At 37.6% G+C, this 14875-nt stretch overlaps 1 protein-coding gene across 1 annotated transcript in view; it reads left to right on the top strand.

Moving 5' to 3' along the window:
• LOC101853506 (WD repeat and FYVE domain-containing protein 2) overlaps positions 1–7757 on the top strand; it is a 28569-nt gene extending 20812 nt beyond the window's left edge. Inside the window, exons 7-12 of the mRNA XM_005111097.3 lie at positions 490–616; positions 2667–2772; positions 3900–4001; positions 4704–4834; positions 5717–5825; positions 6190–7757. Of these exons, the coding sequence (XP_005111154.1) occupies positions 490–616; positions 2667–2772; positions 3900–4001; positions 4704–4834; positions 5717–5825; positions 6190–6219 (605 nt within the window). The 3' untranslated portion in view covers positions 6220–7757. The remainder of the gene's footprint in view (positions 1–489; positions 617–2666; positions 2773–3899; positions 4002–4703; positions 4835–5716; positions 5826–6189) is intronic.
• Positions 7758–14875: the final 7118 nt, after the last annotated feature.

The raw sequence follows: 14875 nt of genomic DNA, 5'->3' as shown, positions 1-14875 counted from the left end.
GAATGGGTAGTTGGCAGGTGCTCTCGTTTTGTTGGCTCCTTCTTACCTATCGAAATCTATAATCCTTATCTTTCCCCCATCATTTATTTGTATGTTACTGTCTAGTACAACCTCTAATCTTCAGCACTTATATATATATATATACTTTTATTGAATTGTGTTGCAAGGGCGGCAATAAAACTCACTCTGAGCCTAAAACATCCCCCATTAAATAACCAGACAGCATTGACAGGGACCGACCACATATACGTTACAGCTATTGTGTATTGTCTGTTTCTGGTTGAAAAAAACAACAAGTTCCCCTGTTAGCTAAGTACATTTAATTGTTGTTTGGTTTTATTCTTCTTCTTCTTCTGCTGCTGCTTTCTTCTTTTTCTTCGCTATTTTGTTGGAAATTCATTTTTTGATTGATGATCAAATTGTATGGATAGCGATATAAAACAGCCCCCCCTGTCAGCTAAGTATTTGTTGTTGTTTTGTATGTTTCAGGAAGTATACGCTGTCTCTCGTGGGATGCGGAGAACCAGCTTCTGTTCAGTGGAAGTTTTGACCAGTCCGTCATTGTGTGGGACATTGGGGGGCGGAAAGGAACAGCGTTTGAACTGCAGGGACATAAGTGAGTATAATATGTATTTCTGTTGTATAGGCCTGTGTGTGTGTGTATGTGTGTGTTTTGCGTGTTTGTGTATAAAATCTCTAATCTTTGGCACTTATTATGACGTAGCTGTTGCAAGTGCTGTAAAACTCCTACTAAAACGGAAGTATATTAGAGGCTGACCAAAGGAGTTGTCACGAAGAGATGTTAGTATTTGTGAAGCAACATAGCAGAATGAGTCACATGTTGTATTCTGAAAGGTTAACCCTAATGGGTATCAAATTGAACATTTATTCAAGCTCTTTATACATGGTGTATGGGGGTAGAAAAAGATATGCATGGGCCTTAGGATGACAGAATGTATTGCGGTAGCTAGTGACCATGAGCACTGGTGGGCCATTGCACGTCTCAGCAAGAGATGACACTTCCAGAGTTCTGAATACACGATCTTGTTTTAAAAAACCCAGTATGTCTCGCTGGTTTAATTCTAAAGTTTTATTTGAGATTGGCGAGCCAGTGAGGCAGTTATAATGAGAAAATTGAGATTTTGCCAGAATGAGAAATACTCGTACAGTTAGTTAGAAACAGATGAGCACGACAACCCACCCATTTTGTTATGTTGCTAGCATATTACCTATTTATGGTAGGTATAGCTGTTTACAGTTGAAAAGGACTTTAACTTTTAGATTTTATATCATACTGACTCTGTTTAAACAATCTCTCGCCCCCAAAAAAGCACTCTTGGGCCATAAAGTCTTCTGTCTGTTTTGTTTTTTCTCTCCATATTTGGAAGCTGAATGCTGGTTGTCATTTCACTTATCTCGCAAGTAGGGCAAGGCACATCTTCAAACAATGCTGAAGGTCAAATTGTCTTCTCAGTAATAGGACAACACACATTTTCCAATTTGTACTGTAACATGGGCAACACACATCTCCAATTGTTACATTTATTTGGATCTTTGCGATGGAATTGGGCATGCTTGAAATTTTAGGGAACAGAGAAATCAGTTGGGTTTTTTTACGGATGGTTTGGGGACTTTTACCGAAATTCTTTTTTTTTTTTTCTTTTTCTTTTGCTTAAAAATCTCTGTTTATTAAAGAACACATTTTGTGGGGGATTTTTACCGAAAAAAAAAGTTTCAAGCCAAAACTATGTTAATTTGTTGAACTAGTATTTGGCTTTAAAAGTCTCCAAACTTTGGAGGCGATTTCCTTGCTAATTTCATGTTTAACATCAGGTAACCCCCATATTCTTAAATCGGTCATATTTCGACTTCTATGTAAGATAGATCAATTTTTTTTTTACCAAGCTGAAGAAAAATTATTGAACTTTAGCTTGATAGTAACAATTCCATATGCCCAAACATTGACTTGTGCCCGATTCCACCGCCCTGCGGCACTTATAATACCAACATCATACATCTTCAAGTATTACTGTAATGTGACAACACACATCTTCAAGTGTTATGTTTAATATAGTTATTACTGTAATAGGACAACAAACGTCTTCAAAAGTTACATGTATGCGGTGGAATCAGGCTCACGTCAATTTTTGGGCATGTGGAGTTACTTGTGTCATCTTAAAGCTTGTTCATTTGTCTTGCTTTGGATTTTTTAAAATGTCCATCTATCTTGAATAGAAATCAAGATATTTGCGAATGAAGGAGGTGGGGGTCACCTGGTTTCAGAGGTGAAATTAGTGAGAAAATGGCCGCCAAAGATGATTTATTTCCTTAGCTTGAGAGACCGTAAAAACTGTGAAAACTGAAAATTTACATTTTTTGTGCCTTTAATCAACACTTTTCTGTAAAATCCACACAGAAATGTGTTCTTTAAAGGGCATGAAAGTTGTTTAGCCAAAATAGTCACAAACCTGCAGTAAAATACCAGTTTCTTCACTTCAATTATTTTGACAAGCGCCTGATTTCACCACGCTGCCTCACATTTATAACACAGACGACACACATTTCAAAAGTCACATATAACACAGATGGCACACATCCTCAAGTATTGCCGTAGTATGACGGCTCGCATCTTCAAATGTTACACATTGCCCAAACTGTATCCCCAGAGAGAAGATCCAAGGTTTGTCCAATGCGAAGAATTCCCACCAGTTACTGTCAGGTGCCGACGACTGTGTTTTGGGCATCTGGGACATGCAGGTCAAGCGAGTGGAGGTACGGGGCATCTTGTCTTGGTTATTTCTTCTCAGGTTTTTCTTTCTTTCTTTCTTTTTTGTTTTCTTTTATCGCGATTTTTGTAGTATCCTGCTGTGCCTTTCTGGTTGGAGAGGTGGCTGTTGGGAACTGTAATGTGGTCTGTGGCACATGTATGACCAAATTTTATTGCAATTGCTTTAAACTCTTTTTACTTCTTTTTATGCATCACTGATTTTGTGTGAGTCATACAGTGCTTAATGTGCTGATTTGCAGTAAGATACTAACCCGCTTTACAAGAACTAGAAAAACATGCTTTGGTTTCTTATAATTAGTGTAAAATAGTCTTTGGTAAACTTTTTTTTTTAGAGTATTACTTTCAAATGACATTTTCCTATTCTTTAAATGTTTAAATTGGGTTGGAGAATCCGCTTGGAGGTAGGTTGGCTTTAATATAAATACAAATGAAATTTGCTTATTGCCAAGACAAAATTCTCCATTCATTTGATATGCAATACAAATCCATTCCTCGTCCAATGTTGGTACATTACACGTACGAACACACTTTTGAGTTTCTTTGATTTCGCACAGTTTTGCCAAAACTGATTTTCAAAGGTTAGTTTTGAGTGACCATAATATATTGGGTGATTCTTGACATCAGTGACATATTAATGTGTTAGATGATGCAGAATTTATTTTAATTTAGCTTTAAATTAGTATGCTGCATGAGTGGGTAGTATATAAGGCTTTATTACAAGGACAGGGTGAATTCATCTTACAAATTTCTTTTGGATGCCACTGTACATTATAATTATTGACACTGTTCAAGAGGATCGTTTGTCCAATATGAGCACTTTTCTCCTTGATAATGGATGGTAGTCTTGGACAGGTTAGATTGTATCTCCGTCTGTCTGCTGGGATATTGTACCCTTTTCAGCATGGGTTGGCCATGATAAACAAGGTTTAACACTTTCCATTCAAACACTTATCCTCACGGACAAGGATACAGGTGCGGTGCACGCTATATCATACCGGCGCCGTTCTGCGTCCCGTGGGGGCAAAGTGTTATGCTGCCTGCCTCCTAAAATGTTCTGAATTGTGTCAGTGGGTTCCTAAAATCTGTACAATTACATATTATTTTTTTACAGACGCCAGAGTGGATTGAGAGTGATGTGTGCCAAAAATGTGACAGTCCCTTCTTCTGGAACTTTCGCAAGATGTGGTCGGACAAGAAAGTTGGGATGAGACAGGTGAGAAATAGAGTCTGGTCAGGTTTTGACTCTTTGTCTAGTAAAGTTAGGTGAGAATTAGGGAACGCACAAGAGGCAGATGAGAAACAGGGAACATAGAAGAGACAGGTATAAAATGGGATTAATTTTGATTTTTCGCGGGTGGCAGCCAAAGCCTACTCATCCATTTTAGGATGACAGAGAGATCTTTAATGTGCGTAACTTGCACAGGGGACCTCCAAGATTTTTGGGCTCATATCTGAGAAGGTTAGGTGTTAGACTGTACCTACCCTATGATCAGGGGTGTAGCTGAAAGGCAGCAGAAAGAGTCGTGAGCCCAGAGGAGGGAGCAAAGGGGGAGGGGGTGAGGGAGAAGATAGTGGAGATGAAAGCAGATTACAGAATATGATTAGAAAGCCCGGGATCTATGGAATGAAAGGCGGACACTGTGCCTCTAGACCACGAAAGCCCTTCCTTACAATCTTTGACAGTTTTGACTGAGTCTTTTCCTCTTTTTCCTCTCCTGCTTGGATGTTAAAGGTCATCATCAGGTCATGATGGACAAACTGTTATCATTATGATTATTACCACTATTATTATTAATATTATTAATGATGTAGATGATGATGATTATTATTGTGATGATTTTTAATATAGTTATTCTGATGATGATGATAATGATATTAATCATTATTATTATATTATTATTATCATTATCAACAGCACCACTGCCGTCGCTGTGGCAAAGCATTGTGCCACGCATGCTGCAGCAAGTTGTCCACTATCCCGCTGATGGGCTATGAGTATGAAGTTCGGGTCTGCGAGGAATGTTTCGAGCAAATCACCCCTGAAGAGTAAGTTGCTGTCACTGAGAAAAAGCCAGTACAAAAGAAAGATTTGTTTTAGTTAGAGTATTACGACACTTGCAATGCAATTAGGTCATATAAAGTATTGAAGATGAGTAGTGTTACAAGAAAGTAACATACGAAAAAGGAGGAGGAGAGAAGGATGATAGATGTTTGATGGGATAGAAGGAGCAAATCACACCAGAGCACTGACAACCACATAATCACACACAAGAAAGAAAAAATAAATTAAATATTGGGTCTCTTGAATAACTGTCAAAGAATTTATGGCCACATGTTACAAGTCTGCCTCAAAATCTCATTTCTCAGTTTCATTCTTATCCTCTTGCGCTTGTGTGGTTGACGGTTGCCCTTTTGTCGTTTGCTCCTTCTTTCCTGTCAAACACTTATTGTCCCTCTTGCTCCTCTTCTTTTTTTTTCTCTGAATGTTGTTTTCTAGCAACATTTCTTATCTAAGTCAATGGAAGTCATGTTCGTTACCATTTTTCATATATTTGTGCTGCACCTCTTCTTTGAATAGCTTGAATTTATTGAATGCTGAAAAATGTATGTGTGAAGGGTTTGGGGGCGAGTTATTTGACCAACGACCACCATCTTGATCCACCTCATGGGTGGAGTCTGTTCTTTGGTGTTGAAAAGTTAGCTGCCCTGTTTTTATTTTTATTCTCTCTATGAGACAGAGGAACAAAAAGTGTTAATTTGTTTATATATGAAAACACCAAACTTGTCCTTTTGGGATTTTGTTTGTTGCAAGCAAAGCCGGATTTTATCTCAACAAATTTTGTTTGCTTTTGTACTGCCAGCACAGCCAAACTTTATCATTGGGTTTTTTTTGTAATTAAAAATTTTTTTTTTGGTTTCTGCCTACAGCAAAGCCCCCCATGCCACCTTTCATGACCTGAAGCATAGCGTGGTGCATATGAACCTGGACGAGGCAAGGAAGATTTTACTCACCACGGGAAAAGACAGAGTGATGAAGGTGAGAGATTTAGAGTAAACATGTTGCACAGCTGTCAACCAGTACGTAAGAAACGTATGTTGGTGGTTGGCACGTGCTCTAGTGTGGTTTGCTCCTTCTTTCCTATCAAATAACGTAACTATAATTTTTATCTCTCCTTATTTTTGTGCTTGTTACTCTCTTCATTGCAGGCAACGGTGATTTAATTCCCTGACGGCCTTCTATTGAGATGAGATTGATAACTTTTATAATATAAGCTGTAGTCTTGTCTTTACCAATGTGAAGAAAATGATTAGATTGTAGTAACAGCAGTAACTCCTGTACTGTAGTTATACTGGTTGATTCTATCATTTATTTTTTGTTGTTGTTTTGTTTTTCTTTCCAGCTGTGGGACATGAGTAGTGTGCTACACTGAGGGATCCAGACCTGTGTACAAGAGCAGTCAGGATAGCCGTGTGCAACACACAGATTTCGCAATTTGACAAAATAAGTGTCTTGTTCAGTTGTTTTTTTTTGTTATGTTTTTTTTGTCTAACGTTTTTACATTACAGAAATAATAGAAGCTGACAGAGTTTACATTAATTTTTTTTTTGTTAGTTAAAATTTTTCCAACATAACTTTTGGGATGTCTGACAAGTTGGTTTTAACAAATACAGTACACTGGGATTTTTTTCGTGTGCTTTTGATTAGTTTTTCTTTTGTTGTTTTTTTTTTAGGGGGAAAGGGAGTGAGGGGATTTGGGACGTTGTGTTTTGCCCACTTTAGTCGCTGAAAACATTTTGAATTTGCAATCCGAGTCGCCCAGTGTCAAGTGTTCCATTGCAGTTGCACCCTTTAAACATTTTGCAAACAACTTGAATTCTTGAAGCCCTTCCTTGTGCTGTGGGCGTTCCTGGTAAGCCCTAATAATTTTCTGCAATGTGTGCTGTGGGTGTTTTTGGTAGGTCTTTGAAAGTCTGTTTTATGTTTGGGTCATATCTTCATTTCTACACGATTTTGAATGAAGAGAGTGATATCTGTCTTCATTGTTCTCTTGCCTATTGAGATTGGGTCTATTTTTAGATAATGTCTAGAACAAAGAGAGGTGTGTAGTGTTTTGCAAGTGAAAGACAAAGCCAGAGGAGCATGTGGGTTTTTTTTGGTGGAAAATGGACTTATGTGTTGTAACTTGTAGTGTCTGTTTTGTAACTGCTGTGGTATTGTTTCCATGGATGTAGAATATGTGACTGCCACTTCAAGCCACTTGGAGAATATATCCTTGGTATGGATGTAGGTAGGGGCACTGAAGTCCATTCAGATCATACAAAGAAAAAATCTTTCTCACTTTTGCCAGTCAAATTACTTAGCAGAATAGATTTAGCTCCAAAATATTTCTTATCATGGTATTGTATGTTCATTTCTCTTTGAAATGATAATATATACTTTTCTATATATATCTAGGGATCGTAGCAAGTGTTATGGCCCGTCAAAGACATGAACTGTGTCTGACACAACCTGTGAGGAATTTTTTCTAGCACACGAGAGGAACTTTTGTTCAGTAGGTAAGGGGTTAGAAATTGTAAAAATTGGGATTTTGCTGCGAGCACCGTATAACCTCTACTAAAAACAAAAATTGCAATTTGTTAAGTCGCACACAAAGAAAAGCTATGTTTACTGTATAGGGCAGATTGTTTGCTCACTGTTTTGACAAGATAGTCACTTTGTTTAATCAGGTGAACTGAAAACGTAAAACGTTTTTCTCAATTGAAGACGGTAGGCTTTCTTGTCAGAAATAGAACGAAACGAAAGGATAAAAAGACCAGAGCTGGTTTGAACACTTTTCATTTGAAGATCTCTCTACCATCTTTCTGTTTCCTGATCATCTCAATTTGTTAAGCATGCTGTTGGAATTTAAGTTAGCCTTCTTCTCAGATTTTGGCCTAAAGAACTTAAATTTTATAGGTAAAATTTTGATAAATTTATGGGTATGAAATGAAGAAAGATATATGTGTCGCAGCGTGGTGGAATCAGGCTCTCGTCAATTTTTGGGCATGTAGAGTTATTGTTATCATCTTAAAGCTTGTTCACTTGTCTTTATTAGGATGAAAACAATATCAATTTATCTTGAATACAAGTCGAGATATTTGCTAATGATGGAGGTGGGGGTCACCTGTTTCCAGAGGAAAAGTTAGTCAGGAAATGGCCGCCAAAGATTAGTTATTACTATAGCTTAAGAGTTCGTGGTAACTGAAAATTTCCATTTTTTGTGCCTTAAATTAACGTTTTTCAGGAAAATCCCCTCAGAAATGAGTTTTTTAATGGGCATGAAAGGTGTTGAGCCTAAAAACAAAAATTTGATAAAAATTCACAAACATGCGGAAAAATGCAGGTTTCTTCACTTTGATTATTTTGACGAGAGCCTGATTCCACTATGCTGCCTCACATATATATGTTAAACCTGGAGAAAATGGCACCGATTCGAATTCTACAGATTTGACCCGATGTCAATTTTAGGTGAGACCTATATTCACAGATCGTAACTCGTCAACAGGCGTAACATTTTACATTGTTCTGGCCTTGGCTGGAGATGCATACATAACCTTTTACTTTTACACACTCGTCAAGGGACTCGTGTAGAACTTGTTTATGCAGTTGAAAATAGTTTTCTTGCAATTTGTTTCTTTAAAAAAAAAAAAGAGAATTTTCAATTCTTTGAATCACTAGGGAATGCTTTTCTCTCTATCGTTGTGTCGATAAGTAGACTGGTGGGGGCTTGCTCTTTATTTCGGAGCAATGAAAAAGGGAGAATGAGAAGCTGCCAAGACAAAAACAAACTGAGGGAATTTGTAATGTGCGCTGTTTCTTTATATTACCAATCTTCCTTTGATTGATACAGAAGAATGTTCTAGGGTTTGCTGGCTAGTAATATTAGTAGAGCGCATACAACATGCTGTAAAGCATGAATATGTGCTTAATAAATGGAATGGGAAGGAGAAGTACTGTGTGCTTTATTACACTGTTGGAGGTGACAGGGGAGGAGGAAAGGGAAGTAGCCTCCATTCAGGTCACAAAATGCTCATTCATCTTATTTTCTTGTTTCTTCCTCGAAGAAGAGAATGAGATAAACATAATTTCAATCCTTTTCTTTGATTTTCTGTGAATGTGATGTTGACTTTTAAAATATATTTTTGTTGTTGTTGCAATCCAATATCATTGAAACTCTTGAGGTCTTGTTATTGTTATGCTCATTGCTTTTTCGTTTCGACTGCTTAGCTATAGATTCTGCCATATGCCATTTTGAAAAGTGACGTATGACGGAGTCTTACACCGAGCGTTTAATTTGTTCTAATCGTTTTTTTTCTCCCTGTCTTGTGGCTGATGAAAACTGCGTAAAGATGACGGTGTATTGGGAAGTGTAAACCAAAGGTGCTAGTACTGTGAACCAAGGAGTCGGAAATATTTCATGTTTGGTCCTAATCGTTTTTAGTGAAACTGTTGCCTTCTTTGTGATTTTTGTTTGTTTTTGTTTTGTTCATACATTTTATTTTTTGGCCTCGAGACCTGAGACTTGTACATTTCCACCGTGTAAGATGTGTCCCTTGAAGTATGTTTGCGGTTATATTCCTTTGTTTGTGCTGTACATAGCTTGCACTGCACTCTTATATAATATTTGTGGAACTCATTGCAAACCAAAGTATAACTGAACGGATACATTTTAGGTATAAATATGCGACTCAGAATGCAGCCGCTACTTTTTTTCTTTAAAACAATATTCCTTCTCAACTAAGAGTTGTTAAGCTTGAAGATGATTATTCTTCGGACAAGAATTGTATTTGTGGAATACTTATGAGAAGAGACAAACAAATTAAGTACCATGACTTGTTTTAGTTGGTATTGCCACTAGTATCCTTCCTGTCTCTCAACCCTTGTGATGGTTCTTTTTTTTTGGGGGGGGGGTGGGTTGTTTTCTTTCAAAAGTTTCCAGAATTCCGAAAATGTGTTGCGTTTATGACAAAATGAGTTTCGGGGGTTTCAGGATATGGGGCGAAAATCTTAATTTTCGCATACATCTATAACTTGTGTGTTTCTGGTTTCTTTACATTTAGTGACTATAACTTCAGGACCAAAGAAACTAAAGTAATACTGTTTTTTATGCATATGTAAGGTTTGGACAGAACTTTTTGTGAAGAGTGTTTCAGTAGTCTCTGCGTAAACACACACCACACTAAAGCAGGCTCCGCTCAGACACACACTTTTGTCTTCGGGCGGGAGTTTTATGATAAAATTTAGACGCGCAAACGCATGGTCACTCCCTCTAAAGGAACACGCCGACAGGTAAAGCTTGACAAGGGGAAATTTGTACTACAACCTGCACAGCTTGCATAAGACAAGCCTAGAAAACCGGATATTTGGTGAGACTGCCCCTCATGCCGAACGAGGTGAGTGATGGACAGCGTTTTCACACCCAACTTTCCACAGACACATAGCCTAGGTCTAAATCTAGGACTGGTCGGTGAAGTGTTGGGGGGATTAGGGGACTATAATATTTTTTTGATTGGTCATTGGAATGCATCTTTGAGAGAAGGTTTCTGACTGGTGTTTGGGTGACTGCCTGTAATGTTTAGTATTGTGTAGTTAGATCTGGGCATATGATGCGCAACATGCGTGAATGCTGTAAAACATTAGATAGGCACGCCTCTGTAGGATTATAGATTAGTCAAGTAAGCCTAATCAGCTGCGCTGAAAGAACTTTTAATGTACTTGTTCAACTAATCACAAGAGAAATGTTTGTTTGAATATAAATATCTATTCTGATGTTGTTCATGAATTTACGGTCGGGGGTGATCGCTTGGAAAGCCACGTGGCTGGGCCATCGTCTCTATGACTATCACCAACCGTTTCCTCTTAGGCTATCTGTTCCCGACATTTTATGGTGCATATCATTGCATTGACTGTCTTTCTGCCTCCTCCCCCCATCCATTCAACGCCTTTGTATTCTTAACCGCAGTCGAGAAATCCTTCACAAAACAGTAACATGTCACTCTATCGGCCAAAGTGACTCTCACCTCAAAGGGAGGTCACTAGAATATCAAGACAATGAGATGACCTCGTCCCTTCTTCCCTTTGCGAAGGTTCATGTATACGCACAGCACGCTCCGTATAAACACATGCTAAGGAGCCCTCCCGAGCACCGTGCGTTTAGTTTAGGTGGAGATTACTGTTCATTGTTAAAATGTGACATTTCCCTCATTTTGTCCTTTTGCTTCACGCACAGTCGTGTCACGACACGATGGAATCTGATGCTCGTCAATTTTTGGACATATGGAATCATTGTTGAAAAAAAAAATGTTCATCTGTCTTGCCTGTGATGAAAAAACCCAACTTCCTGTCTTGAATAGAAGTCGAGATATTTACGATTAAAGGGGGTGTAGGGTCACTGGCTTTTAGGGGCAAAATTAGTGAGAAAATGGCAACCAATTTTTTTGTGACTTCCAAATATTGAGTGTGCTTAGAAATTGCAAATTTACATTTTTTTATGCCTTTGATCAACGGCTTTCAATAAAATTTGCTCAGAAATGGGTTTTAAAGTGGACATAAATAATATGTGCTGAGGCCCCCCCCCCCCCCCCCCCTCCAAATTAAAAAAAATTATTTGGTAAAAATTTCCTACGCCGAAAAAATGCTGGATTCTTTGATTTCATTTTCAGTACGATGTCACAATGTGTGTTCTGAACTTTTTTTTTCACAACCAGGTCACAGAACACTCCTCCCTCTTAATCTCTGCCAAACTGACATTTCGTTTTGTGCTTTTATTCAGTGGGATTTTTAAAAAAAGAATCCATGTCATGTTTGTTTGGATATTTTACAAATTCTTGGTGGCCCTTGTATGTTTGTCGAGACTCTCCTAGTGACAGGCTTTTCGTGCGGTTTTACTCTATAAAGCCAGTTTGATGTCTTGTTATTGCTGGATTTTCCTGAACATCTCTATGAAAATTTATGTGTATTTTGTATGTGAGAATATTTGTATTTGAAGGCAAGAAAGAATGTATGACTGAGCAGTCAAAATTGTCCAAGAAGAGGGCCACCTCTTTCGGAGGAGAAAAGTGGTTGTCTTACACAGATGGACATCTTAGCCTGTCATTGTGAAATAGAAAAAAATGCAGGGGGAAGGGGAGGGGGGAGATGGGAGTGGGAAGTGGTCATTTGTACAAAATGACCATCGAAACAGGTTTGACTGTGTACATGAGTATTTTTCTTTGCATGTGTGTAGGTGTACATGATGTCTCCAGAATGGGGTAGATAAAAACAACTATGTGTTGGTGTTTTTTTGCCTAGCTGCATGGGGCAATATACTGAGATGTAAAGCGGAACGGGTATGTCATCGGAATGGGACCAAAACGCTTGTGGAGTGACTGTTGATTTCCGCTATGTTTTGAGATGTGCTTACACATAATATGACAAACGTCTGGTGGAATAGTTGAGCTTTTCTCAGTTACTGACAGAAGAAACATGTACACGTTCGATTACCAAGTGCGGATGTTATTTATTTTATTTTATTTTATCAAGTATCTGTTATTGTTTTGGCACGAGTAATCATCTGCTTGCCACAGTATGCTTCCCATGAAGCTGAGAATATTTCAGAGTGTTCTATGCTCTGTGGGGGCATTAATATTTGTCAAACAACTATGCGTGCTGTAGCGTGTGGATATGCACTATATGAATGCAATTATTTTTATTATAATTGTTGTTATTATTATTTTTATCATTGATATTATCATTGTTATCTGTGTATGTCTGATGAGATGCTGTATCCCACTGAGACAAAATTGTCCCTCACAGATGGGGCTGAAGCAGCCCACCTCCTAAAACAATTAATCAAATCTCCCTGTTGTAGGGTAAGGAAATACAGGGGCAAAAATGCCAATGATATTGAAACGGGTGTAAAAAAAACAACAATTTTTTATTATAACCAATTGCACTTTGGCTTGCTTTAACTTTAAGTAAGATGCCTTTTCTGAAGATGATGTCATTTATAATTTTAATATATTCTTATATGAATTTATGATAAGTACTTTATTGTCAATGCGTGTAGCTGTACCTTTTTTGGGGGGTTAAATTTGAGATATGCGACCCATAAATGGTTACTGTCCATAAAAGAATACTGTAAAAATTGGAAATAAGAGGTTGAGCCAACAGCTGCATTCCTAAAGTGTCATTGCGATATCTTTGCGTAAAAATTTGCTATTGCCAACCTGAAAGATCTACTGATTGTTCAGTCTTTTGAAAAAGCTCTTCCATCTTTTTGTTATCTAAAGACTGTAGTGTGTAAGTATGGTCCGAAATATTTGTCATTTGGCATCTACTAAATGGAGCTCAATTGTAGTCTTTATTGGGGTGAAGACAAATAAGTTTTTTTCCACACACAATACAAATCAAATTTTTCTTTTGTCAATGGGTTTCATATAATATATTATTTGCTGAAATTGCTCGTGTCATCAAAGATTTGTCTCAAGATTTCAGTTACTTTTGCTTTAAAATGCATTTCAGTAAAGGTGCTGTTGAAATATGATAAACATTGTCATATCAAAGAATTATTTTATCTAGCTCAAAAGATTTTTGAGGTGTGTTACACAATTCCATTAGAAAGTCTTGTTTCGCCAAACATTACAAATGTTTGTTTTTTTGTCAGTGAGAAAACAAACTACATTCCATTTTTTTCTCAATGTGTATAGATTGTAAGTACATGTTGTCCTGTGCGTTTGTTTTAGAATATGATATGTAAATGTGTTCTCGAGTGGGCTTTGGATTTGTTTTATTTGTGTATGCTCGACGAATGCTGTAAGGTGTTTAAAAACTGTTGCTCAGCGTGCACTGTTGTGCCTCATTTTTGTTGTGAGTATAGGCATGCTCAGAAACCACATCAGAAAGAAAGAAGAGTGAGAGTGTTTACATTGTGTGTATAGTATATGGTTGTGTGTGTGGAGTTGAAATCAACTGGATTGCAGAAAAAGAAATTGAAATTTTGGTTAACTTTATCAGAGCAAATGCTGCCCTAGAAATGTTTTTGCTCCACTTTGATTTGTCAAAAGAATTTACAACTTTTTGGTTTCAAGAGTCAAGCAGTGACTTGCTGGGTTTTTGTTCTCCTTTCTTGTGGTTTTTTGACATTTTGACATGATGAACAAATGGGTTTTTTTAAAGCAAAATGATATTTTCTCCATTTTGAGATGAAGTCTTTCAGCCTGCTGCCTGCATGTGAAGTTCAAAACAATCATTTTGAGCTGGTATTTCTTGTCACTCGTGTACATGGAGAATTGTGGGGGTAAATTGGCCATATAAATGCAATAATTATTATAAATGTGAAAGAGGTATATTGGTCTTCCCAGTCTCTTGATTTCAGTGTGGATTAAGTTCCAGAGAAATGGGTATAGTAGCGGGTGTTGGTGGGTGCTTTATATGTCAACTCATTCCCTAATGAACATTAAAGTTGAAGAGGAATTGAAAGGGGAGAGTCGGGTTTCTAAGATGACCTTTTGCTGATTAAGAAATGGGAGAAAGCTAACAATCTTTTGGCGGGGGAATAGACTTTCCCCTCAAGAATGCTGTAATTTGAGGTAAGAAAGGGGGGGCACTTTTTGTCAACGCTCTACGAATTTAACAAACATGAGAAATAACCTGTCTCTCAATTGGTCCTTTCAATGTCTGGGAAAGTGGAGTTGAGTTGTCTTGTAACGAATGTTTAGTTCACTTCTCTGTCCTGCCCTTTTTTTATTTTACTGATACTGTTACGACTGTTTGTACTTCTACTATTATAATTGTAACAGAAGTTTGCGTATTTAAAAAGTTTTCCATTGCCTCCTGAACTTGCGTAGATGATCAACTGCCTGCTGTGGTTGGACTGATTATTGAACGGACTCTCCTTTTTTCATTTTCATGTTTTTTCCCCCTCACTTGAGCCTGTCACATGTAAAGGTTTGTTATTTTGTCTGTTGAATTGCATGTTTCATTTTTTTTCCCGTTATTGCGTGCGCTTTTTTTTCCCCCTTCATCTTTTTGTTTTCTTTACCTCTGCTTTGTTTGATGCCTTACAT

The sequence above is a fragment of the Aplysia californica genome, unplaced genomic scaffold (genome assembly GCF_000002075.1).
Source record: "Aplysia californica isolate F4 #8 unplaced genomic scaffold, AplCal3.0 scaffold01004, whole genome shotgun sequence".
Lineage (NCBI taxonomy): Eukaryota > Metazoa > Mollusca > Gastropoda > Aplysiida > Aplysiidae > Aplysia > Aplysia californica.
This window is presented reverse-complemented; position numbering and strand designations above follow the sequence as displayed.